The following is a 22,647-nucleotide window of genomic DNA, read 5'->3' on the forward strand; positions in this document are numbered from 1 at the left end:
AAGGAAAACAAAACAGAGCTAGATTTTGGGGATTTTTAATGAAAAAAACATTGATATAAGCAGTCTATACAACAAAGTGGCAAAATTAGATATTATAGTGAACTATCATGTAGAAATAATCAGCAAATTGAAAGAAAGTAATGAGCACTTGAGTAACAAAGTTTTAGGTTTTGAGGGGTTAGTGAAAGACTTATGCAAGGACAATAATCAATTGGAAACAAATTGCAAATCCATGAAAGAGGAAAATAAACTTTTAAAAATAGCTTAGGAAGAAGTAAAAGCAAATTTAAACATAAATGACTACGATAGGTTATGTAAGGAAATTCAACAGGAAAAACAGAAAAACAGTTTTTGTCAGTACAGATGGAGGAAGCTACACAGGGAATAGAACAGTGCAAGGAGGATATGCAACTCACCTATGCACAAGTGGCCAAGGAGAAGGAAAGAACAGAAGAAGCAGTAAAGGAAGCCAAACATTACAGCAACCAGGATAAAACAAACATTAAGCTGGAAGTGAGAAAGGAATTGGCATCTAACCCAAAGTTGGTGCAAAACACAGTTGATCGAAGTAAGTCCCTGATAATTTTTGGTTGCAAAGAAAAGGAGTTAACACCTAGGTCAGAAAGAGCTGTAGAAGAAGAGAAAGTAGTAGATAAAATTGTTGGCCTCGTGGAAGCTCTTACTACCATAGAGAATGTCTGCGACTACAGGAGGATTGGAAAGTACGTAAAAGGGAAAGATCGACCTTTGAGGAACACCCTAAACAGTGCCAAACAGATGGAAGAAGTACTAAGGAATGTTAGAAAATTACAAAGTGATGAGGAAGGGAAAGTATGGTCGTTAAGACGAGATCTTACAGAGAGAAGCTGAAACTGTACCTCGTCGAGGCAAAACGTCTAAATGAGAGCAGGAATGAAGACGAAATCAATTTTTTTTCTATAAAGTGATAGGGGTAGGCAGACCAGTAAAATGGTACAAAAAGGTAAACCAGCAAAATCACTAGAGAGAGGGGAAGTGAAGAATAAGGAGAGGGGGAACAAGTTCCTGAAGATTGCATACACCAACACAGATGGAGTGAGATTAAATATACTGGAGTTAAGTGATGTAATACAGCTGCAGACACCAGACATTGTTGCACTCATTGAGACAAAACTTGAAGATGATATTTTAAATGAGGTCATATTCCCAAGGGCTATACAGTCTGAAGACGGGACAGAAAAATTAGGAAATGCGGTGGTGTTGCTGTGCTGGTGAAAGAACACCTGAAGGCAAACAAAATAATGATTGCCAATCTACAAGAAGTTGACATAATAGCACTAGAGATCATCAATCAGGATGATAAACTAACGATCATAAATGCATATAGTCCACCGCCATGCAACACATGCTCAAAGGAGGAGCTGGATAATAAATGAGAGGGTCTTATAACAATAATGAGAGAGATTATGGCGAGAGCTGATAAAGATAGAGCACGACTGTTGGAAGTCGGCAACTTCAACTTGAAATCCATAGACTGGGAGACATATGAAGCTAGAACAGAGGATTTTTGGACTTGTAGATTCGTAAACCTCATCCTGGAAACATTCATGTTTCAACATGTTAAACAAGCTACAAGGATGAGGGAAGGGGATGTTCCTTCCATGCTGGATTTGATATTTACCAGGAAAGAGGAAGAAATATTTGAGATTCAGTACCTCCCTCCCTTGGGTAAAAGTGACTATGTCTTTTTTGGGAATAAAGTGTGCAATGGGTTATAATCTGGAAGAAAATGAGGTTGATGCAGTTTAAAAGCCTGATTTCAGGAGAGGTCATTATGGGGAACTCAGACATTTCTTTAAGGAATTTGACTGGAAAGACTTGCCTAGGAAACAGGACTGGTTTGACAGAAATTGCAAGAGGGCCAGAGACCAAAAGACAGAAAAATGATATCAATATAGGAAGAGGCCAAACCCCCAAACATACCAGCGATACAAAGATGCAAGAAACAATGCTGAATGAAACAAACAGAATGTTGATGTGATATACACGGACTTCACAAGGGCTTCGATAAATGTGACCATGGAGTGATAGCACACAAAATGAAGTCAATGGGAATAACTTCTCTTATTTAAGAATAACTTCCTCTAATGTAATTTATTGACTAACCCATTTTCTCTCATTCTAAACTTTCCCTTTCTCCTGACCACTTTACCTCACTCCTCCCCTCCACCTACCTCCCTCAATCTATTTTATTTTCTATTTTTCGTCAATTTCCGAAGCATTACATGCTGCTCTTGGTTCCATCTGTAGTTTAATTATGGTTTCCCTCATGTCTTTCAATTCCCCACTAATTTCACTCCATGCAAAAGCGATCATCTCCATTTCCATAGGTAACTCGTCCTGTCCCTCTCCTCGACTTATGTTCTGTTTTCCTATCATCATGCTTGATCCCTTTTTGGTATGTAGGGGTTGGTGTTAGACTACAAGGATCAGAGAGATGAAGAGAGGAGGGAGAGGAGGATATAGGTGAGACAGAGGAAGAGAGAATATAGGGGAGAGATGGATGGAGACAAGAGGGGATGGGAAGGAAGATTGGTGGATACAGTGCTGACTAGACGGATCGGCCGAGAGAAACGCATGCGACCCAGAATCCGGCTCCACTGAGGGCTAACTTTGACCCAAAGTAGGTGATGCCCTAGCCCCACCTGATCACGCCTGAGAATGAGAAAAAGAGCCCCCCTGAGAGCAGAGGAGCCCCAAACTACACAGTACCTACAAATGGCAGCTGTAGAGGAGGGAAAAGGTTAAACAACATCCCCAGGAAAAAGGAGAGGAGAGATAGGGAAAGAAGACAGGGGCCATGCCAAAACCAAAGACTTGGCCAATACCACCAGCCGTATGCAAGACAGGTGGCCAACAAAGGAATCTGGGCATGAAGCTGCACATGACTCACATCCAAAGACCAAACATGCAATCACCATCAGGCACAAAATAGAGGCCCCCCCATACCTGTAACAAGGTTGACACTGCATGTACATGCGAGTACAAACAGACAGGAGCTCCAAGCTCCAAATGAAAACAAAAGAATATCTGTCAGTCAATTAGACCCTGGAACATCAAAATACATCCAAAAGGAGAGGAAGACCCAAACATAAAAGAGGAAGGGTCCACGAAAGAGGCACAGTCTGTACCTCTTGCTGGAGGTACAGAAAGCGGGTCTCTCAAGCCATCGTAGAAGGGACCCCGAGAGAAAGCAAACCTTCAGAAGGACTCCTGCTCCTCTGTGAGGGGTCCAGATTCTGGCTCGCCGTCCCTGGTAGGCAAACAAGAACTTTGCAACTGATGACTCCAAGTAATGTGGCACTAAATCAGTAAGTAAAGCTGCATCTGGCTGGTGTCAACACCCAGTGCTCAACTTTGCTGACGCTTCCTGTTTTATCCTCGGATGTTTTACTGATTGTTTTATCATTTGTTTTCTTTATTTACATCCACAGAGAGCTATTATATCCATATTTGCATCATACATGTAAAACCAGACAATAAATGTTTAAATCATCATATGATAATATTTGCATTATCCCGTAAATTAACACACATTATGAGTTTCACAGCCAAAGTGTTAAAGCTTGGCTCACACTACACCACAGTGTACTAAAAAAAGCCACCAAGGGCACACACCATACCACTAAGCTGAACAAGCAGAACTCCAGAGCCAGTATAGAAGAGAAGCAACCCAGTACCCATTACATCAGCTAATGATCTGACAGCTCACACCCTGACAGGTGGTCTCTACTTCACCCTCCCCCGCCCCCCCAAACAAGTGGGGAAAAGTGAAGCAAACTAGCTTGCAGGAGTTTCAAGAGAATTCGATTGTTTGTTTACATTGTTAGGGCGAGTTCTTTCGGTGGAATTCACGGCTTTGGTCTCTTCCCCATTTTAATATGTTTATATATACTGTAGTTTTTTATTTCTGGTAAGATACTTTAGTTCCTTACTCAGCCATTTTGGGTCATTATAATTTTATTTAAGCAATTTATACAGTATGCTATGATTCAGTGCTCTACTAGAAGAAACAACAGGTGACGTGATAACAACATACAGCCCATCCTCATAAACTAAGGCCAAAGTGTATTCCATCCACCCGCCAAACCGACGCTGTTTATGAATGAAAAACAGTTTACACACAACTCACAACTCATGACATCCGAACACTTCTGGAACAACTGCTTTGCTGACGACTTTCGTTAAAACCACAACGCAGTAAATGCTTCACCCACGTATTACAAATACAAATAATCACCAACAAAACCTAAACACGTAACGTAACCTAACCAATGCTTAACTCCCGTGCTGCATTTAGTAAATGTTGCTGAACTGAGCACACCATATAAATACAATTGAGGGGTGCTGCTCACAATTTAAATGTCCCACAGCTATACAGGGTTCACATCAGCTTCCTCAGGGCTCTAGTAAACAGATGCCATTTAAAAAAAACCATGGGTAACATTCCCTGATGTGAGAGCTTCGGTACTGAGTGAGCAAATGTAGGCGTCCCCCTAAAAACCCTATTCTGGAGAAAATTGCTACCAATAGCCGAACGAGTGGATAGAACTCCCCAAACAAAAACCAGCAAACTAGTATGACGTCACCCGTCGTCACGCTGGGGGGGGGGGGGGACGACCTTGAGCACCTCAATGAGTGCTTGTTTGCTCCTGCCCTTTCCCGGGATGTTGGTGTCGTTCAGCTCCATGTGCAGGTTCCCTCCCTTTCGGCGGCTCAGGTGGCGGAAGATTTCCGCGCTCGGAGCCTTTTGGTTGCGGCCTTGCGCTTCTTTTCCCTCCTGGAGCTGTCTTCTGACTGACTCATGGAGGATGCGGGAGCGCTTGGGGCTGTTCCTGGGTTTGGCGCCTTGGCCTCGGCGGTTCGCTCGTAGGTTGCCTTGCTGAAGCTTTTCGCGCCGATCTTGTGGGATGCGGTTGCTCTGTTTTATGCTTCCCGGCTCGTGTGTCGGCAGACGGTGCTTGTTCGTTCCCTTCTCCACGGAATGGACGGTCGACGCCGACTCCTTCCATTGGCTTGCCAGACGTTCGGATGCGCCGAGGTTGATCTTTTTGCATCGGCGTGGTCGCGGCGCCTTTCCCTGTATGTGGCGCCCTTTCCCTACTGCGAGGCCGTTGGGGTCGACGCCTTTTGGCAGGACTGATCAAGGTAGGGGTCCTGTACCTATTTTCCCCAGTTCAGCAGTTGCTCCAGATCCTGACCCCGCTTGAAGACTTACCAGGGAAGAGTTGTCCTCTTGGCCCCTTGGTGGCCGGCCCAACGGTGGTTTCAGGCGCTGCTTGCTCAGTGTCAGAACCCGGAGATTTTTCCGCAGCTCCGCCTCTTCCAGCAGATCGGACCGGTACGTCACGTTGATGGTTCGATCTTCGAACTGGTTTGTTTGTCAGGTATCCACCTCACTGTGTGAGGTTATTGACCTCCACTGAATCTGAGTGACTAAATCTAATCGTTAATCTGGCGAGCGAGAAATTATTCCTTGTTAGTGTATTATCTCTTTTCATGTGTTTTAATAAATGTAATGCACCCATTTTGATTGTTATGTCTCGCCTATGCAAAAATATGGTACTGGCCCTATGTGGTTACTCGTGTGTACAGTGTTTACAAAAGCATATTGGTTCTACATTCCTGTTTTAAAGTAACATATCTATACTATAAGGAAGAAAGTAAAGACGGATTTCGTAAGTTTGTACGCTAGGGCACAGCTTACAAGCTCGTGCCCTTACACAATATTATGTGCCCTTTTGTTTCTAATGTTTCAACTGTTTGTATAGTATAACTATAGGGTGTTATGTTTATGCCTGACTATGCCCTTAATATTTTTAACAAAACCTTTTACATTCACTTAGCAACATTCAATTTCATTTTTGTGTCCCATCCCCATATTATCTTAGTACCTTTTAATCATTGCCAAGTAACACTTTGTATACTTGTGTATGCTTAAAATGTGTTAGTTGAAATTGAAATTGAAATAAGTTTATTGAGGTAAAATACACACAAAGGGATGAGGTAGCTCAAGCTATCGAATATAAAATGTGTTAGTAATCTGTTCATAAATTTCATTCAATGCATAAATCTTTAAATTTAGTTATTGTCACTCACTGTACTCCAGACACACCATTTATACCCATCATGTCAGTCTCATGACAGCCTACTCTATTCCAATCATCAAATTTTCTTTTAACCCTAAATAAAACTTTATTGTTCTCACTCGTAATCATATTGATCATATTTAGTCACAAATGCCACCACTATACTTTCATAGCTGAGAACATTGTTGCAAATTCTCTGAAACTTAAAAGAAAAGTTTAATATCATATTTCAGTGATGTTAACTCCTCCCACACAGGCAGTACCTGGACTCTGACAAGAACATAATGGAGGGGAAGTGTTATGACTTTGTAAAATGTCCTCCACGACGTGTGTACTGGCCCCGCACCAACACTTGCTATGAATACCACACCCGTGGCCCCTGTCTCAAAGGATACCTTATATATGTCAACCCAAACACAGGTATGAAGCACAAAGCTCATGTGTACTGTAATCTTAAATAATGCATATCAAGGCTTACAACATATGGAAATATTACAATACATTAATATATTTGTCTTCATTTATTGTATTAGAATAATCCATGCATAATAATACTTTAACTTTATTAAAGAAAGTAGACAACCTATAAGATCCATTGTTATCTATCAACCAGATGGTGTTCCCTCTCTATAGAGGAAATACCAGAGTATAATATAATTTCCATCATTTTCAGTAACTATACACTGTCTACTTCCAGGGTTTCCAGAATGTGGGTGTGAGCGAAATCTGATGTTCAGTAATTTTTGGTCACTCACTAGCCTGTGCTTTGAGCTATTCAAACGTGGGCCGTGTCTAGAGGGTAGCATCTTTCTTTACAATGCCACAAAAGGAGCCACTGAGTGCAGCTGCAGTTCCTCCATTATCACTAACTACCATAATGAGAGTGATGGATGTTATGAATTGAACCAACAAGGCCCTTGCCAGCCTGGCCAAGTTTTCACCTTTGAACCAAATGCTATGGCCACCCGGTGCCAATGCCGCAAAGATCATGCCCTCTGGCCTCTTTCTGGTTACTGTTACAGACTTTACTCAAAAGGACCTTGTGAAAAAGGTCACGTCTTCATGCCAGTTACTAATGAAACAACAAGCGCAGTTGGAGAATGCCAATTATACCCTTGTACTGGGACTCAGCGCTATCACCCTGCAACAGATTCATGTTTCAAACTTGGATGGCGTGGACCATGTCCTGAAGGCCAGCTCTTCATTTATGATGAAGAATCTCCACTACGTGGCACCTGTGGATGCACATCTGAGCTAGTAGGCTACTGGGCTCCAGATGAGCAATGCTATGAGTTAGGAAGCCGTGGACCATGCCAACACACACAAATACTCTCCTATGATAAGGCTATAAGCAGTGTCATTTGTACATGTGATTTGCGAAAGGGTTTTATCATGTGGCACGATGGTCACTGTTACCGCTTGGAGACAAGAGGCCCCTGTGGTGCAGGGCTGGTATTGGGTGTGAAGAGGTGGCGTCCAGTAATGCCTATCTGTACATCACTCACTTTTTCAATCTTCCCAGATACCCCTTTCATTATCAAGGATGTTTCATCAAGAGAAAGCACACATCAACATCATCAAGAGAGTAACAGTGTAACTGCATCCCGTGATAACAGTATCTATGCTTTAAGTGATCTAAATGACACTTTAGCTATTGACACTTCAAATGCCTCAAATTTACAAGACCCAGAACAGAAGTCACAACTCAAAATAGCATCAGACAACATCCATAGAAGTGAACGACAGCTAGATGATCGGCCCATGCAATCCAACATTTTCTCCTTGGGAGCCATGGATGCCATGGAAGAAACAGACGACAAAAACATTGAATACTCCCTAGGTCGGTCTGGTCGCTCCATGGCAGACACAGAAACATGGAGCTTCTTTGATGAAACACACTTCAGGAATTCCCAAAAGTCCAGTAACACTTACTACACTGGACGGACTGATGGCGAGAGATCCCTGACACCCTGGTGGGGTTCTGTAGCCTCTGCCATATAATAGAGGGTTCTCAAACTGTTTCCTTGTATAGTAATAGAGGAAGAGATGGGGAACTCCTTCCAATAGGGCATTACCGCCACTAGGGCCACTGGCCCTCATCTGTGATAAAACTTTCCCACCATGTGTATGTGCTTTATCATCGAGCCAGCAATGCACTGGCTGCAAAACAACATTTTTATGTTACAAAATTATGTACCAAGTGCAATGTCCAAAAATGCTTTGCATCTGGTTTATATTTTTAAAATAAAAAGTATGTTTTTGTCTAATGACTGTCAAAGTGTGGTACAGTATATGATTAAAAATTGGAAAATCTAATAGATCCTTCAATTTTATTTATGAAGAAATTAAACTATGATACAAATACATCTATATTATGTATTTTAATCAATAAATCAAATACATTATAAGATCTGATTATCAATGCAGTAAGTACAAATACAACTTAATGCATTGATAATCAAATCACATAAACTGTTTATTTACTATACATTCATCATTGAAGTTCCTAGACAACAGAACAAATGGTGATATCAATTAGATTACATTCCATATGTTCACCAATTGGCAGACAACAGACTAGTATCCGTCCAGGGGCTGTAAGTTGGCACCACCAAGGTCTTGAAATGAAGCTACCACCTCTGTTTGCACTCTAAATGGGTGATCATCCCATCACAGGAATATGCTAATATTTTGATTTAACCTCAACACAAATATAATAATTTAATAATAATACTGTGTTTTATGAAGGACAGGAAGCATGTTTGCAAAGTATACATGTATGTATGTACTCACCCATTTGTGCCTGCAGGATCGAGCATTGGCTCTTGGAGCATTCATACATACATATGTATTCACCTAGATGTGCTTGCGGGGGTTGAGCTCTGTTTTTTCGGCCCACCTCTCAACTGTCAATCAATCAACTGTTACTAACTACTAACTAATCCCCCCCCCCACCCCACACACACACACACATGCTAGATTTGATATTTACCAGGAAGGAGGAAGAGATATTTGACATTCAGTACCTTCCTCCCTTGGGTAAAAGTGACCATGTCTTTTTGGGAATAAAGTATGCAATGCGTTATAAGCTGGAAGAAAATAAGGAGGTTGAAGCAGTTGAAAAACCAGACTTCAGGAGAGGACACTATGGTGACCGTAGAAATTTTTTTACTGAGTATAATTGGACAGACTTGATGCTAGGCAAGGAAGTGAATGAGATGTATGTCAAGTTTTGTGAAATATATGATAAAGGCACAAAAAAATTTATACCAAAACAGAGATGCAGAACTAGGAAACAGGATTGGTTCAATAGAAATTGCGATAGGGCTAGAGACCAAAAGACACAAAAATGGAATCAATACAGGAAGAGGCCGAACCCCCAAACAAACCAGCGATACAAAGATGCGAGAAACAACTACATGGCAGTGAGGAGAGAGGCAGAAAGAAATTTTGAAAAAGGGATTGCAGACAAATGTAAAACAGAACCAGGTCTATTCTATAAATTCATAAACAACAAATTGCAGGTAAAGGATAATATTCAGAGGTTGAAAATGGGAAATAGATTCACGGAAGATGAAAAGGAAATGTGTGAAACACTAAACGAAAAGTTCCAAAGTGTGTTTGTACAAAATGAAATCTTTAGGGAACCAGATACAATAAGAATTCCAGAGAACAACATAGAGCACATAGAGGTGACTAGAGACGAAGTGGAAAAAATGCTCAAGGAGCTCGGTAAGAACAAAGCAGCTGGCCCAGATGGCATTTCACCATGGGTTCTGAGAGAATGTGCATCTGAGCTCAGCATTCCACTTCACCTGATCTTTCAGGCATCCCTGTGTACAGGAATCGTAGCAGACGTGTGGAAACAGGCTAACATAGTTCCAATCTACAAAAGTGGCAGCAGGGAAGACCCCCTCAATTATAGACCTGTATCATTGACAAGTGTAATAGTGAAAGTATTGGAAAAACTAATCAAAACTAAATGGGTAGAACACCTAGAGAGAAATGATATAATATCAGACAGACAGTATGGTTCTCGATCTGGAAGATCCTGTGTATTGAATTTACTCAGTTTCTATGATCGAGCCACAGAGATATTACAGGAAAGAGATGGTTGGGTTGACTGCATCTATCTGGACCTAAAAAAGGCTTTCGACAGAGTTCCACATAAGAGGTTGTTCTGGAAACTGGAAAATATTGGAGGGGTGACAGGTAAGCTTCTATCATGGATGAAAAATTTTCTGACTGATAGAAAAATGAGGGCAGTAATCAGAGGCAATGTATCGGAATGAAGAAATGTCACAAGTGGAGTACCACAGGGCTCAGTTCTTGCACCAGTGATGTTTATTGTGTACATAAATGATCTACCAGTTGGTATACAGAATTATATGAACATGTTTGCTGATGATGCTAAGATAATAGGAAGGATAAGAAATTTAGATGATTGTCATGCCCTTCAAGAAGACCTGGACAAAATAAGTAGATGGAGCACCACTTGGCAAATGGAATTTAATGTTAATAAATGTCATGTTATGGAATGTGGAATAGGAGAACATAGACCCCACACAACCTATACATTATGTGAGAAATCTTTAAAGAATTCTGATAAAGAAAGAGATCTAGGGGTGGTTCTAGATAGAAAACTATCACCTGAGGACCACATAAAGAATATTGTGCAAGGAGCCTATGCTATGCTTTCTAACTTCAGAATTGCATTTAAATACATGGATGGCGATACACTAAAGAAATTGTTCATGACTTTTGTTAGGCCAAAGCTAGAATATGCAGCTGTTGTGTGGTGCCCATATCTTAAGAAGCACATCAACAAACTGGAAAAGGTGCAAAAACATGCTACTAAGTGGCTCCCAGAAGAAAAAGAGTATCTGAAATCTGTCTCGGGACATATATTTCCCAAAGAAAGGTGTTGGAATAGTCAGATCTTTGCTCTAGTAATCTGTGAGAGCGTGTTTGACACAGTGTTTCATCAACATACATATTGCAAGAAACACATACATTTCACCTTTATTGGTGTTTTTCCAACGTTGCAAGCGTGAAAATTCTGTTATCTCTTTTCTAATGAGATGAGCCGCATGAAGGTTCGTTTGGTGTACAATATATTCCATGAGCGGCTCATCATGGAATGTGGTAAAATAATCACATTCACTCATATCATCACCATTATCAGGGAAAAGATCTGTAATCCCAACGTCTTTATTGTCAAATGCAGGAATTCAGGGAATAAAACCAGCACCATCACTCCACACTAGTACACCTGGTGTCCTGCGAGACGCAGGGGACGCAGCAGGAGCACTACGGCGAGGAAGCGATGCACCCCATGGACCAGGAGCTGAAGCCCGTCTACACACAGTACGGCCGCTACGTGCACGTGAGGTAGGGGCACGTAAACATGAGGCTCTTGGTGCCACATGTTGTTCCATGCGGTGGCGCTTGGCTGGGCGAGATGCTGCTGGCGCGACTGGTACTGGCACCAGGCTCGGTAACACAATGTTCTGATTCCACTTCACTAAAACCAGAAAAAGAGTCACTTTCCTCTGACTCGTCACCGAAAATATCCTCAGACTCTAAATAATCACAGGAACTGTGTGGCCGAGGGAGAATTGGGGGTAGACACTGGGCGAGGCGGCATGGGTGAGCGTATAGGCCTCGCCATGGGAGGCGGCTGTATCTCATATTCACTGTCCGTGCTATCAACATCGGTCAATTGAGTGTAGTCTTTATCAATATCAGAGTCATCAAAGTCACTTTCCTCACCATCGGAAAATAATTCACTGGTTATTTGCTCTTGGGTGAGTGATTGCGTGGGGCGTGCCCGGGAAACGTTCGGCCGTGCGCTCGACATGGTGGCTGCTGGGTAACTGAGGCCTCCCAAGCGATGGTAGTGTGAGCTGGAATTTTTTTCAAAATGGCGGCTGTTTACTATAGCCCCTGGCCAGTGTATGGGGATCCCCTCTACCCCGCGGGCCTTTCAAATCGTGCTCGGTATGCCCGCGCATCATATGATGCGATGCGCAATTTACTGCAAGTTGGGCAAAGCATCATATGATGCGATGCGCAATTGAAGGGTTAAGGCAATAGACTGAGAGGCCTACGAGGCAAGAACAGAGGGCATTTGGACAGGCAGATTTGTAAACCTTATCTTGAAGACATTCATGTAGCAACATGTCAAGCAGGCCACAGGAATGAGGGAAGGGGATGTTCCATCAGTACTGGATCTAGTATTCACCAGGAAAGAAGAGGAGGTATTTGACATCCAGTACCATCCTTCCTTGGGAAAGAGTGATCATGTCCTCTTGGACATTAAATACGCTATGCAATTTATTCTAGTAGAGAATGGGGACAGTGAAACAGTTGTTAAACTCGATTTCAAGATAGGACGCAATAGGGAACTTAGACATTTTTTTCATGTGTATAATTGGACAGACTTGTTGCTAGGCAAGGAAGGAAATGAGATGTATGCAAAATTTTGCAAAATATACACTGAAGGCACACAAACACTCATACCAAAACAGACATGCAGACCTAGGAAACAGGGTTGGTTCAACAGAAATTGTGAGAGGGCCAGAGATCAAAAGACACAAGCATGGAATCATTACAGAAAGAGACCAAACCCCCAAACATACCAGCGATACAAAGATTTAAGAAACAACTGCATGTCAGTAAGGAGAGAGGCAGAGAGGAACTTTGAGAACGTATAGTAGTGAAATGTAAATCAGATCCAGGCCAAATTCATTGCAAGCAAGCTGCAGGTAAAGGATAATATTCCGAGGTTAAAAATGGGGGACAGATACACGGAAAATGAAAAGGAAATGTGTGAAACATTAAACGAAAAGTTCCAAAGTGTGTTTGTACAAAATGAGATCTTCAAAGAGCCACACACAATAAGAATTCCAGAGCACAACATAGAGCACATAGAGGTGTCTAGAGACGAAGTGAAACAAATGCTCCAGGAGCTAAGTACAAAGCAGTTGGCCCAGATGGAGTTTCACCATGGGTTCTGAGAGAATGTGCACCTGAGCTCAGCATTCCACTTCAACTGATTTTTCAGACATCCCTGTGTAGAGGAGTCGTAGCAGATATGTGGAAAAAGGCGAACATAGTTCCAATCTACAAAAGTGGCAGCAGGGAAGACCCCCCTCATTTATAGACCTGTATCATTGACAAGTGTAATAGTCAAAATATTGGAAAAAATAATAAATACTATATGGGTAGAACACCTAGAGAGTAATGATATAATATCAAACAGACAGTATGGTTTTCGACCTGGAAGATCCTGTGTATCGAATTTACTGAGTTTCAATGATCAAGCCACAGAGATTTTACAGAAAAGAGATGGTTGGGTTGACTGCATCTATTTGGACCTAAAAAACCAGCGTTGAATGTAATGAAACGCCATTTGTCATTTAGAATTTCAACTTACTTCAGTATCCAAAAATCTAGTTTCTGTGTAAAAATAAGTGTGTAGTGTAGTGTGTAGTGTAAAAATTCTCACCATTTTTACATATAGTGTGCACAGCTGTCTGTTGTACAATCCCTATAGAATTGATTTTTCATAAATCATAAACATTTGGAGTTATAAATTTTTGTTGTCTAAATTTGCGCATATTCCAAATACCATACTGTATTGACAAATTTTTTTACAGTAAATTATACTGAAAACCTATATTCCAAATATGTGACAATGAAGATCATATGCTATTCTGAGAGCATAATAACACCAAATGAACATTTGGTGATATTTTATATTTTTGCAGCTGATTTCAAAATATGAAGTTTTCAATATTAAATTTTATAATTATTTTCTATTATATTGTTTTTCAAGTTACATTGGTATCATTTAGACAAAGTTGGAGCATTTGCCTAGTAGATTATGCACAAATTTTTTTGCTGAAAGAGTTTCAGCAAATTTAAAAAACTGAGCTAAATGTCCCACGTCATATGACGTTTTGCGCAGCTCAAGGGTTAAATTGCGAAACTCATTTCCAAGAGATCCATTTTCTTCTTCTAATTCAATTATTTCTTCTTCATGCTTCTTTAGCATGTCCTCAATACTGTAATCTCTAATATCTAATATACCAAGAAAATCTCCTTTTATTATAGCTTGTTCTGAGTATCCTTTGAAACAATTATCTGTTGATGTGTTTACCACCCCTGTGGTAGCATCTTCGTATAGATTAGACTACCTAGCTGCATGTTCCAGTGTATACTGTAGATGTGATGACAACCTGGTAGTGTTATCTTATCTGGCACACAACCTAGCTGCATGTTCCAGTGTATACTGTAGATGTGATGACAACCTGGTAGTGTTATCTTATCTGGCACACTACCTAGCTGCATGTTCCGGTGTATACTGTAGATGTGATGACAACCTGGTAGTGTTATCTTATCTGGCACACTACCTAGCTGCATGTTCCGGTGTATACTGTAGATGTGATGACAACTTGGTGGTAAGTGTTTGGCTTCACTCCCTGGGTGAGTGAGAAGCTCACACCAAAAATATTTATTACTGTACACAAACTGGGTACTTACTCAAGTTTACCTTCCAGCTTCGTTATGTTGCCCTCGAGTTTGGCTATCAATGCTTCTTTCTTACGCAATTCTTCTCTCAGATTTGCCAGGTGTTCAATTTTTGCATCTAGTTCATTCTGAGAAAACAAAAGCAATACAGTTTAACGGGTCTGATTGTTAAGAGTACTTTCTTGATAAATCACTTATAAAACAAACATGTGGGGTTTGTTTTGAGATGCCTACCTTTCTGGGTGCCTAACCCCAGTTGATGGCGGACTAGGAATACTCCAAATACGAGGGGGGGGGGGTGTCTCTTTAAGCCGTTGATCCCTGTGCCTCTCTGAGGGGGGATTAAGGTTCCGGCTCTGGTCCCCGGTAGGCAGGACTCCACTGACTGAAGCCCCAGACTAATATAACGCTTATCAGTCCTATAGTTCCACGGAACCAAAGGGGCTCCCCACAGAAAATAAAGCAACTCTCAAGCACCAGAGTGAGGAGCATGGGCATACCAGGAAGAATCGTAAACCTAACCAGGGATATAAGCTGGAGGAACTTCCTTGGTACACTGGCTAGGTTGCACAAACCACAGTGCGCCCACTAGCCAAAATTCACTCCTTACTTGCCGATAGACAGACAGTGCCAGAAAACTGGCTTTATCTGATGGGCGAAGGCCATCACAAGTGAGGAAACCCCTTAAGGGAGTGAACCCCGAACACTCCAGGGAAGAGAACCCTTACAGCGCAAGGAGCGCACAAGGAAATAAACCCTGAGCACATACAGCTCCAAGTACACTAAACTTCTTGCTCACACTGCACAAACATGCACAGTAAAGGTGTCAAAGGCAAAACATCACTTAGTTGACAATAGGAGACCAGAGCCAGGGTGAACTGATTTGGAAACCAGGCACAAGTACATCAGTATAAGAACTAGTGGTGGAGCAGCCGGCTGTCCTGGTCTGCCTTCCTTCTTTCCCCAAACAAGGGGGAAAGAGTGAACTAGCTTGCACTAGTTTCAACAATTTTTGATCAATTGTTTGCATTGCTGTGGGAGTTCTTTTGACTGTTTTGAGGTTGAGGTCTGACTTTTAACCAAGCAGTGATCTGCTTTGTTTTGCTGACTTTCTGGGTTCCTTCCCTTGGTGGTGGCTGACATGAACAAATTTATATAAAAAAAATTACAGAGGGGGGCCCTGCGCCTCTTTGAGGGGGCCAGGTTCTGGCACGTGGTCCCCAATAGGCCAATAAGAAATGTGACTGTGATCTGATGACTGATGGCACCTTGTAATCTAGCACTATATCAGTACATAGCCACAAGGAGAAATAAAATAAGAAAATAAAGAAAATAAACTTACACTGAGTCGATCCTTATCATGATCTAAGCGGCTAACACTTGTCCTCATGGTTGTGCCCTCCAGTCTCGCATCTGCAAGCTCTTCATTTACTCGTGACAACTCAAACTCTAGCTCCTTCACTCTAGTTTGGGCTTCAGACAACTGATTCAGACGAAACTCAAGCTGGTGTTCAGCATTTCCCATCTCCCCTACCTTCCTCTCAAGAAGCTTTCTGCAAGACGGATAAACATTTTTAAGAATACAACAAAATACATAGGAGTATGATTAGTGTAAATATTCTATTTTTGAAAGTAGCGTCAATGTAGTAGTTCACCTTCACGTGCACCCATACTAACCTCATATGAGGGCACTACTTTGAAAAATTAGTATGATGTCACCCGTCGTCGCGCCGCTGTCTACGCAGCTCCCCTCTCCCAGGGAGGGGGAAGGTGTAGCCCCAGACCCACAGCACCGGCAATCCACACCTCAGTTCTGAGGCTGGATGTCAAAATACGCGAAAAAAATGCCGACCGGAGGGAGGGAGGGATGCCAGGGAGCCTCCGGGATTCACCCAGAAAATGGCGTTTCATAACATTCGACACTGGTTTTCTGGGGGGCTCTAGTAGGCTCTAGCCGTAGGTTTTCCTACAGTTTCATAAAGAAATAGGGACTTACCCGGGAGGTGGTTGCTGTTCACTCCTCAACCTGAAGTCGAGACAACTGGCTGCATCCGCCGACTCAAAGCGACACAGGCCCGACTGGGCCCAGGAACGTTTACAAGGTAACGAGCAGTCAGGACCCTGTTCCACCGCCAAAATTCCCGCGCCTGAATGCCAAGACATATTGCCAAAGACTGCGGGATGAGCCGCGAACTTGCGCACGTCATGGGCACAGGGATAGACCGCAGGCTGGCTAGCCTTAATAACCCTGCGGACGACCTGGGAGACCCGCATCCTCGAACAGGGAAGAAGGGGAAACCGGATCAACCCGAAGCGCATCCACGGACACAGAAGTCATGGCGCGCAAATACTGGTGGAGTGCCGCAACTGGACACAAAACATGATGCACCCTCAGCCTAACCAACCAAGCATCAACAACCCAGGGACCCCCTCCAGAAGCAGCAGTCTCATTCTTCGCCAGAAGAGAAGGAGAAGGCTGCAGACGAACAAACCGATCACCCCGACCGAAGGAGCAGAAACCTCTGCCCCGGAGGAGAGCATGAAGCTCACCCCCAGAGGCCAATGCCAACAGGAAAAGAGCCTTCGAAAAACAATCTGAAACCGAAGGGGCCACAACAAAACGAAGAGAAGAAAGAAAAGAGAGCATTCTGTCCAAAAACCAGGACGGCTCAGGCGGCACATGAGCAGGCCGGAGGTGAAACAACGCCTGAAACAGCTTGCGAAACAAAGCAGACATGACATCAAAACCTGAAGCGGCTCAGCCAGCGCCGCACAATACAAGGCAACAGTCTTAGGCATAAGGAGACGGTCCTGGAACAACCAAGAGAGAAAGGACACCACCACCCTAACAGGAAGCGAAGTACAATGACAAAGGGGTTTGTCATTGTACATTGTCATTGTCGTTTGTCAGAATAGGGGTTTGTTTTGTGACACTTACCTTTCTGGGTGCCTGTCCCAGTCGATGGCAGATATAGAATGCTCCAAAATCACATGTGCATTTTATGGGGCATTCCTCCTCGTGCCTCTCTGAGAGAACCAGGTTTTCGCTCATTGTCCCTGGTAGGACTGGAACTCCACTCACATCGACTGATGCCAAAGTTAGGGATACCCATATCAGCTGGATAGCTCTGGGGAACTGTAGCATCTAGCCCCCCCCTAGAAAATAGAGGTAAATGCACCCCCCCCCCCCCACCTCAACCAATTCAGTCAAAAGACATGAGACATAGGTGGAAACTAGAAACACAAATGAGCCACAGAGATGTAAGGAGGCACTTCTTCAGTGTAACAGTAGTAAGTGAATGACCTAAGAGTGGAGATAATTGAGGCCAACAGTTTCAAGAGTAAATATGAGAAGAAGGAAGGCAGGGAGCCATTACAAAGGACAACCAATGGCTGAAAGGCAAGGCCAGGGTCCTTTCTTCCTTGAAAGAAGAAACTGCTTAGTACACACAAAACATTGTAAGCCTTATACTTACTTAATTTCATCAGACTGCTTGCCCCGTAGACCTAACTCATCATGAGCTTGCTGAAGCGCATCTTGCAAATTTTGCACCTGATCTTGTAAAGATGCAATAAGAGCAGCTTGAGAGTGTAAACGTTGCTGCAGATCTGTCACTGTCCTCCCTCCTTCTTCTGTTTGACGGCGAAGGTGAGATGCTTCCTCTTCTAAAGTTGCTTTCTCTCTAATTTGGTGGGATGTTGCTTCCTATTGCATTACAAAAATTGGAGTTATGAGCATGAAATGCAATTTTCTGAGTCGACACTTCAGTCGGCAATGTAACTAATAGTCCATATGGTTCACACAAGGCACCAATCATATACTGTACATATGTCTAACCTTTGCATGAAACAATCCAGCTGTCCTGTGTCTATTATATTGCCCGGTTATTTGTTCATGATTAATTAGCTTTATTCCCAAACTAATATTTATCCGAATCTAAACTCATCCATTTTATATCCATTGTTTCATGTTTCAATTTTGTGTTGATATACAGTATTAACATCTCCTTTATTGTAAACCAAACATTCATCTGTATAACTTAATTGTATCACCCCCAACTCTTTATATTTCTAGATCATGTAAATTAGGCTTTCCTAATCTCTCTTCAGGTTTCATATTCATGGGACTAACATTATCACCTTTCTATGTATCCATTCAAGTAAATTTATGTCCTCTCTATAGGATGACAATCAAAACTGATATCCAAAATTGAAGTGGGGCTTAACAAGTACAGAGGCTGCCACACAGTGAGACTACCTTGATTCTCTCCCTTACTCCCCTCACCACAATTACTCCTCCCACAATACTATGCACAGTGCTTATTATCACCACAATCCTGCTGTTATCACAATATTGCTCACTAAATCCTGTAAAGGCATAATTAACCACAAGTTTATTTTGTAAAGGAACCTACGAAGTCCTTTGAAGATTCCTAGATGGACGAAATAATACTGTGGTGCTGTGGCTAGCGTTGTGAACATCGTGAACAGCATTGAATCACTAATATTTGAACATTGTACTCAGTCATTATCATACTCAGACTCTTCTGCAATACTATCATGGCTAAATAATACAAGTTATATATATATATTTTGACATTAATAGGCGATGCAGTGATCACAAGTTGAACAGCAGTGCTGTGAGCTCATGCTGCGTGCGCCGGTCTTGGTTGCTCACTCACTACTGAGGCTCTCACACACAGGAATGTGGACCACGATTTTGTTTAAAGATGGCGTCAGTTTACAAGAGCCCTGAAGAAGCTGATGTGAACCCCATGTAGCCGCGGGAGTTTTGAATGGAAAGTGAAAAATACAAATACCCAGAGGTGCATAGCACACCCCAGACATGGGCCTGCAGGCGCATTGCGCAGTTAAAGGGTTAATACTGTAACATTAATACTGTAATATTAATTCATAAGAATATTACAACTCACAAATAGACAAAACTATGTTCATCATATTACTGCACTTTATTAACACATTAAACATTGAACATTTAATTCAATATTATTTAACTCTAGTATGATTATAAATATTAAGTAATAGCAATGTCTTCTCACATAACAGGATAAAAACCCACACTTAGGTATTTGTGAAAGATATATATAGATATACAAGTCTTTCACACTCTCCCGAGTGCTTTGTCAAGTCTCGTCCTAACTACACACTCAGACCTTGACAAAGCACTCAGGAGTGTGTGAAAGACTTGGTATAAATCTTTACATAAATTTCACAAATACATAAGTGTGGGTTTTTATCTTATTATAATTATTCATTCATATACATCCTTCATAAAACCAGCGTTGAATGTAATGAAACGCCATTTTCTGGGTGAGCCCCGGAGGCTCCCTGGAGCTTATCGGGCTAATGTATGTTATATTAGACCGGGACATTAGCTAAGGAATTCAGACTTACCAGGGACCAGCGCCAGAACCTGGCCCCTTCAGAGAGGTTTCAAGGAGCAATGGCCCTGGAAAACCCTCTTGTGGTTGGGGTTTTCCTTATCTGCCATTGACCGGGTTTAGGCACCCTAGGTAGGCATAACAAAACAAACCCCACATGGTAAAAATTAAAACAAAAAAACGAATAGAGAGGTAGAAACTCCCTGCAATCCCAAGTAAACAAGCAAACAAGCAAACATCACACTTTACTGCCGCGCTGATCGTCCGTGCAGCCCTCCCCGCCCTGAGAGGGGGAGGGGAGGGGGCCCGGACCTCACCGCACCGGCTGCCTAGCATCAGTTCGGAAGCTAAGCTTCAACCAACATGAAAAAACGCTGACCAGTGGGAGGTAGGGTTGCCAGGGAGCCTCCGGGGCTCACCCAGAAAATGGCGTTTCATTACATTCAACGCTGGTTTTCTGTGGGGAGCTCCTACAGCTCACTGGAGCTTCATATCCAAAGAGAAGGAAATGAAAGGGCTGACCCGGGAGGCAGCCGCCACAAACTCTGCAACGCGAACCCGAGACAACAGGCTGCAACCTGCAAACCAAGGCAACACAAGAATGCACAGGAGCAGACACGCGCACAAAGAATGGGCCGCTAGGAACCTGTGCGACCCCCAAATCCTCGTGCCCAAAATGAGCCCTAGACGTCACCAACATGGCAGCGAAAGCTGCAAACGTCCGAACAGCACGGGCACAGGGATAGACCGCAGGCTGGTAGACTTAAAAACTCTGCGGACGACCTGGGAGACCTGAGTCCAGAAACAGGGAACGAGGGGAACCGGATCAACCCAAAGTGCATCCCCAGTCACGGTACGCAGGTAACGGCAAAGAGCCGCAAACGGACAACACATGACGCACCCACGGCCGAACCAACCAATCATCAATAGCCCAAAGAGCCGAGGAGAAAGCCGAACCAGTCACGTACAGGACCAGTCTGACTTGCCGAAAGAGGCGGAGCCGCAGGAAAATGCCCCGGGTTCGGACACCTATCAAGCAGTGTCTGAAAATAAAGCTGGGCTGATCACCAAGGAACCACAAAGACTATTTTCCTCGGGAATGGACTCCAACCAAGCCTGAACCTGAAGCAACATCTGGACCAGGAGAAGAGGAACAGGTACCCCCACCTCAACCAGTCAAGCCGAAAGGCATCCACCATGAACGCCTCGCAAGCGGGTAAGGGCCCCACATAGAATAGGAGACGCCGAGACCACGCCGACGCAAAGATGTCCATAGCCATACGTCTGACAGATCCAATGAAACGAGTCAACGACGACTGGCCAATCCGCGAACAGAGGAATGAACCGAGACAGGCTGTCCACCAGGATACAGGACACACCCCGGAAACGAACCACAAAGCTAGCAAACTCCAAGAATCTAGCAAACGAGCCACTCAAAGGAACCAACCCCAAAGGTCAAAGACCTAAGAGAAACCCTGTAGTTCCGGCAATGAACCACCGGAAATCAGTTCGAATAGAGCTGGATGGTAGAGAACCGAATGACCTGAACCCTCTAAAGAACAAACCAGACAGCCACGAACTCCCAAACCGTGCTGTGAGCCCGACGGACGGACAGACTCCACCATCCCCCGGCCAACCTGGTGAGCACTGGTCACAAAGCCCCAGCTGAGAGATGACCCATCCGTGAACACATCGAGCAAAGGCTCGGGGAGGTGCCAAGGCACGAGCGTGCGAGGCAAATGTCGAGCAGCAAGAACCTCTACGGTTATGATTCCCGAACGCCCCAGGGAAGATAACCCTGTCACGCAGGGGCAGTACTCACAGGGCGCTTAAAGAAGGAAGCCCCTAAGAGCATGCAGCCCTGGTACTGATGAGGAACACCTGGCCACCGCACAACACAACACTTGGCAGTGAACTCCATGAAAGGCAAACACCGCCTAGGAAACTGAGGCCAGAGAAGCGTATGTTCCGGTTGACACTAGAGCTTACAAACTGATGCTAGGCAGCCAGCGCAGTGAGGTCCGGGTCCCCCCCTCCCCCTCTCGGGGCGAGAAGGGTTGCACGGACGATTGGCGTGGCAGTAAAGTGTGATGTTTGCTTGTTTGCACGTTTCCTTGTGATTGTAGGGAGTTTCTACCTATCTGTTCGGTTTTCTGTTTTAGTTTTTTACCATGTGCGGTTTGTTTTGTTATGCCTACCTTTCTGGGTGCCTAACCCCGGTCAATGGTAGATAAGGAAAACCCCAACCACAAGAGGGTTTTCCAGGGCCATTGCTCCCTTAAACCTCTCTGAAGGGGCCAGGTTCTGGCGCTGGTCCCTGGTAGGTCTGAACTCCTTAGCTAATGTCTCGATCTAATATAATATCCATTAGCCCGATAAGCTCCAGGGAGCCGTAGGGGCTCCCCACAGAAAAAGGCTTCATATAACTATTAATGTTACTTATCAGTTGCAAAATGCAGAGCTTCATATTTTAAGAGACAGTTACTGCCACTACAGGAGAAGAAACCTGTCAAGAAACAACTGAAGACCAACAAAGGTAGAATACGAAAGTGACACTTTATGTGAAATATTTCCTTTATCCA

At 43.3% G+C, this 22,647-nt stretch overlaps 2 protein-coding genes across 3 annotated transcripts in view; one reads left to right on the top strand and one right to left on the bottom strand.

Moving 5' to 3' along the window:
• LOC123746997 (uncharacterized) overlaps positions 1-8,444 on the top strand; it is a 28,285-nt gene extending 19,841 nt beyond the window's left edge. For both annotated transcript variants that reach the window (XM_045728911.2, XM_045728910.2), the window contains exons 5-6: positions 6,385-6,548; positions 6,826-8,444. In XM_045728911.2, the coding sequence (XP_045584867.1) occupies positions 6,385-6,548; positions 6,826-8,129 (1,468 nt within the window). In that variant the 3' untranslated portion in view covers positions 8,130-8,444. The remainder of the gene's footprint in view (positions 1-6,384; positions 6,549-6,825) is intronic.
• Positions 1-22,647, bottom strand: part of LOC123746995 (centrosomal protein of 135 kDa) — a 145,061-nt gene that overhangs the window by 50,726 nt on the left and 71,688 nt on the right. The window contains 3 exon segments of the mRNA XM_069317321.1: positions 14,676-14,791; positions 16,006-16,216; positions 18,140-18,369. Of these exon segments, the coding sequence (XP_069173422.1) occupies positions 14,676-14,791; positions 16,006-16,216; positions 18,140-18,369 (557 nt within the window).

Source organism: Procambarus clarkii, chromosome 87 (assembly GCF_040958095.1).
Source record: "Procambarus clarkii isolate CNS0578487 chromosome 87, FALCON_Pclarkii_2.0, whole genome shotgun sequence".
NCBI lineage: Eukaryota > Metazoa > Arthropoda > Malacostraca > Decapoda > Cambaridae > Procambarus > Procambarus clarkii.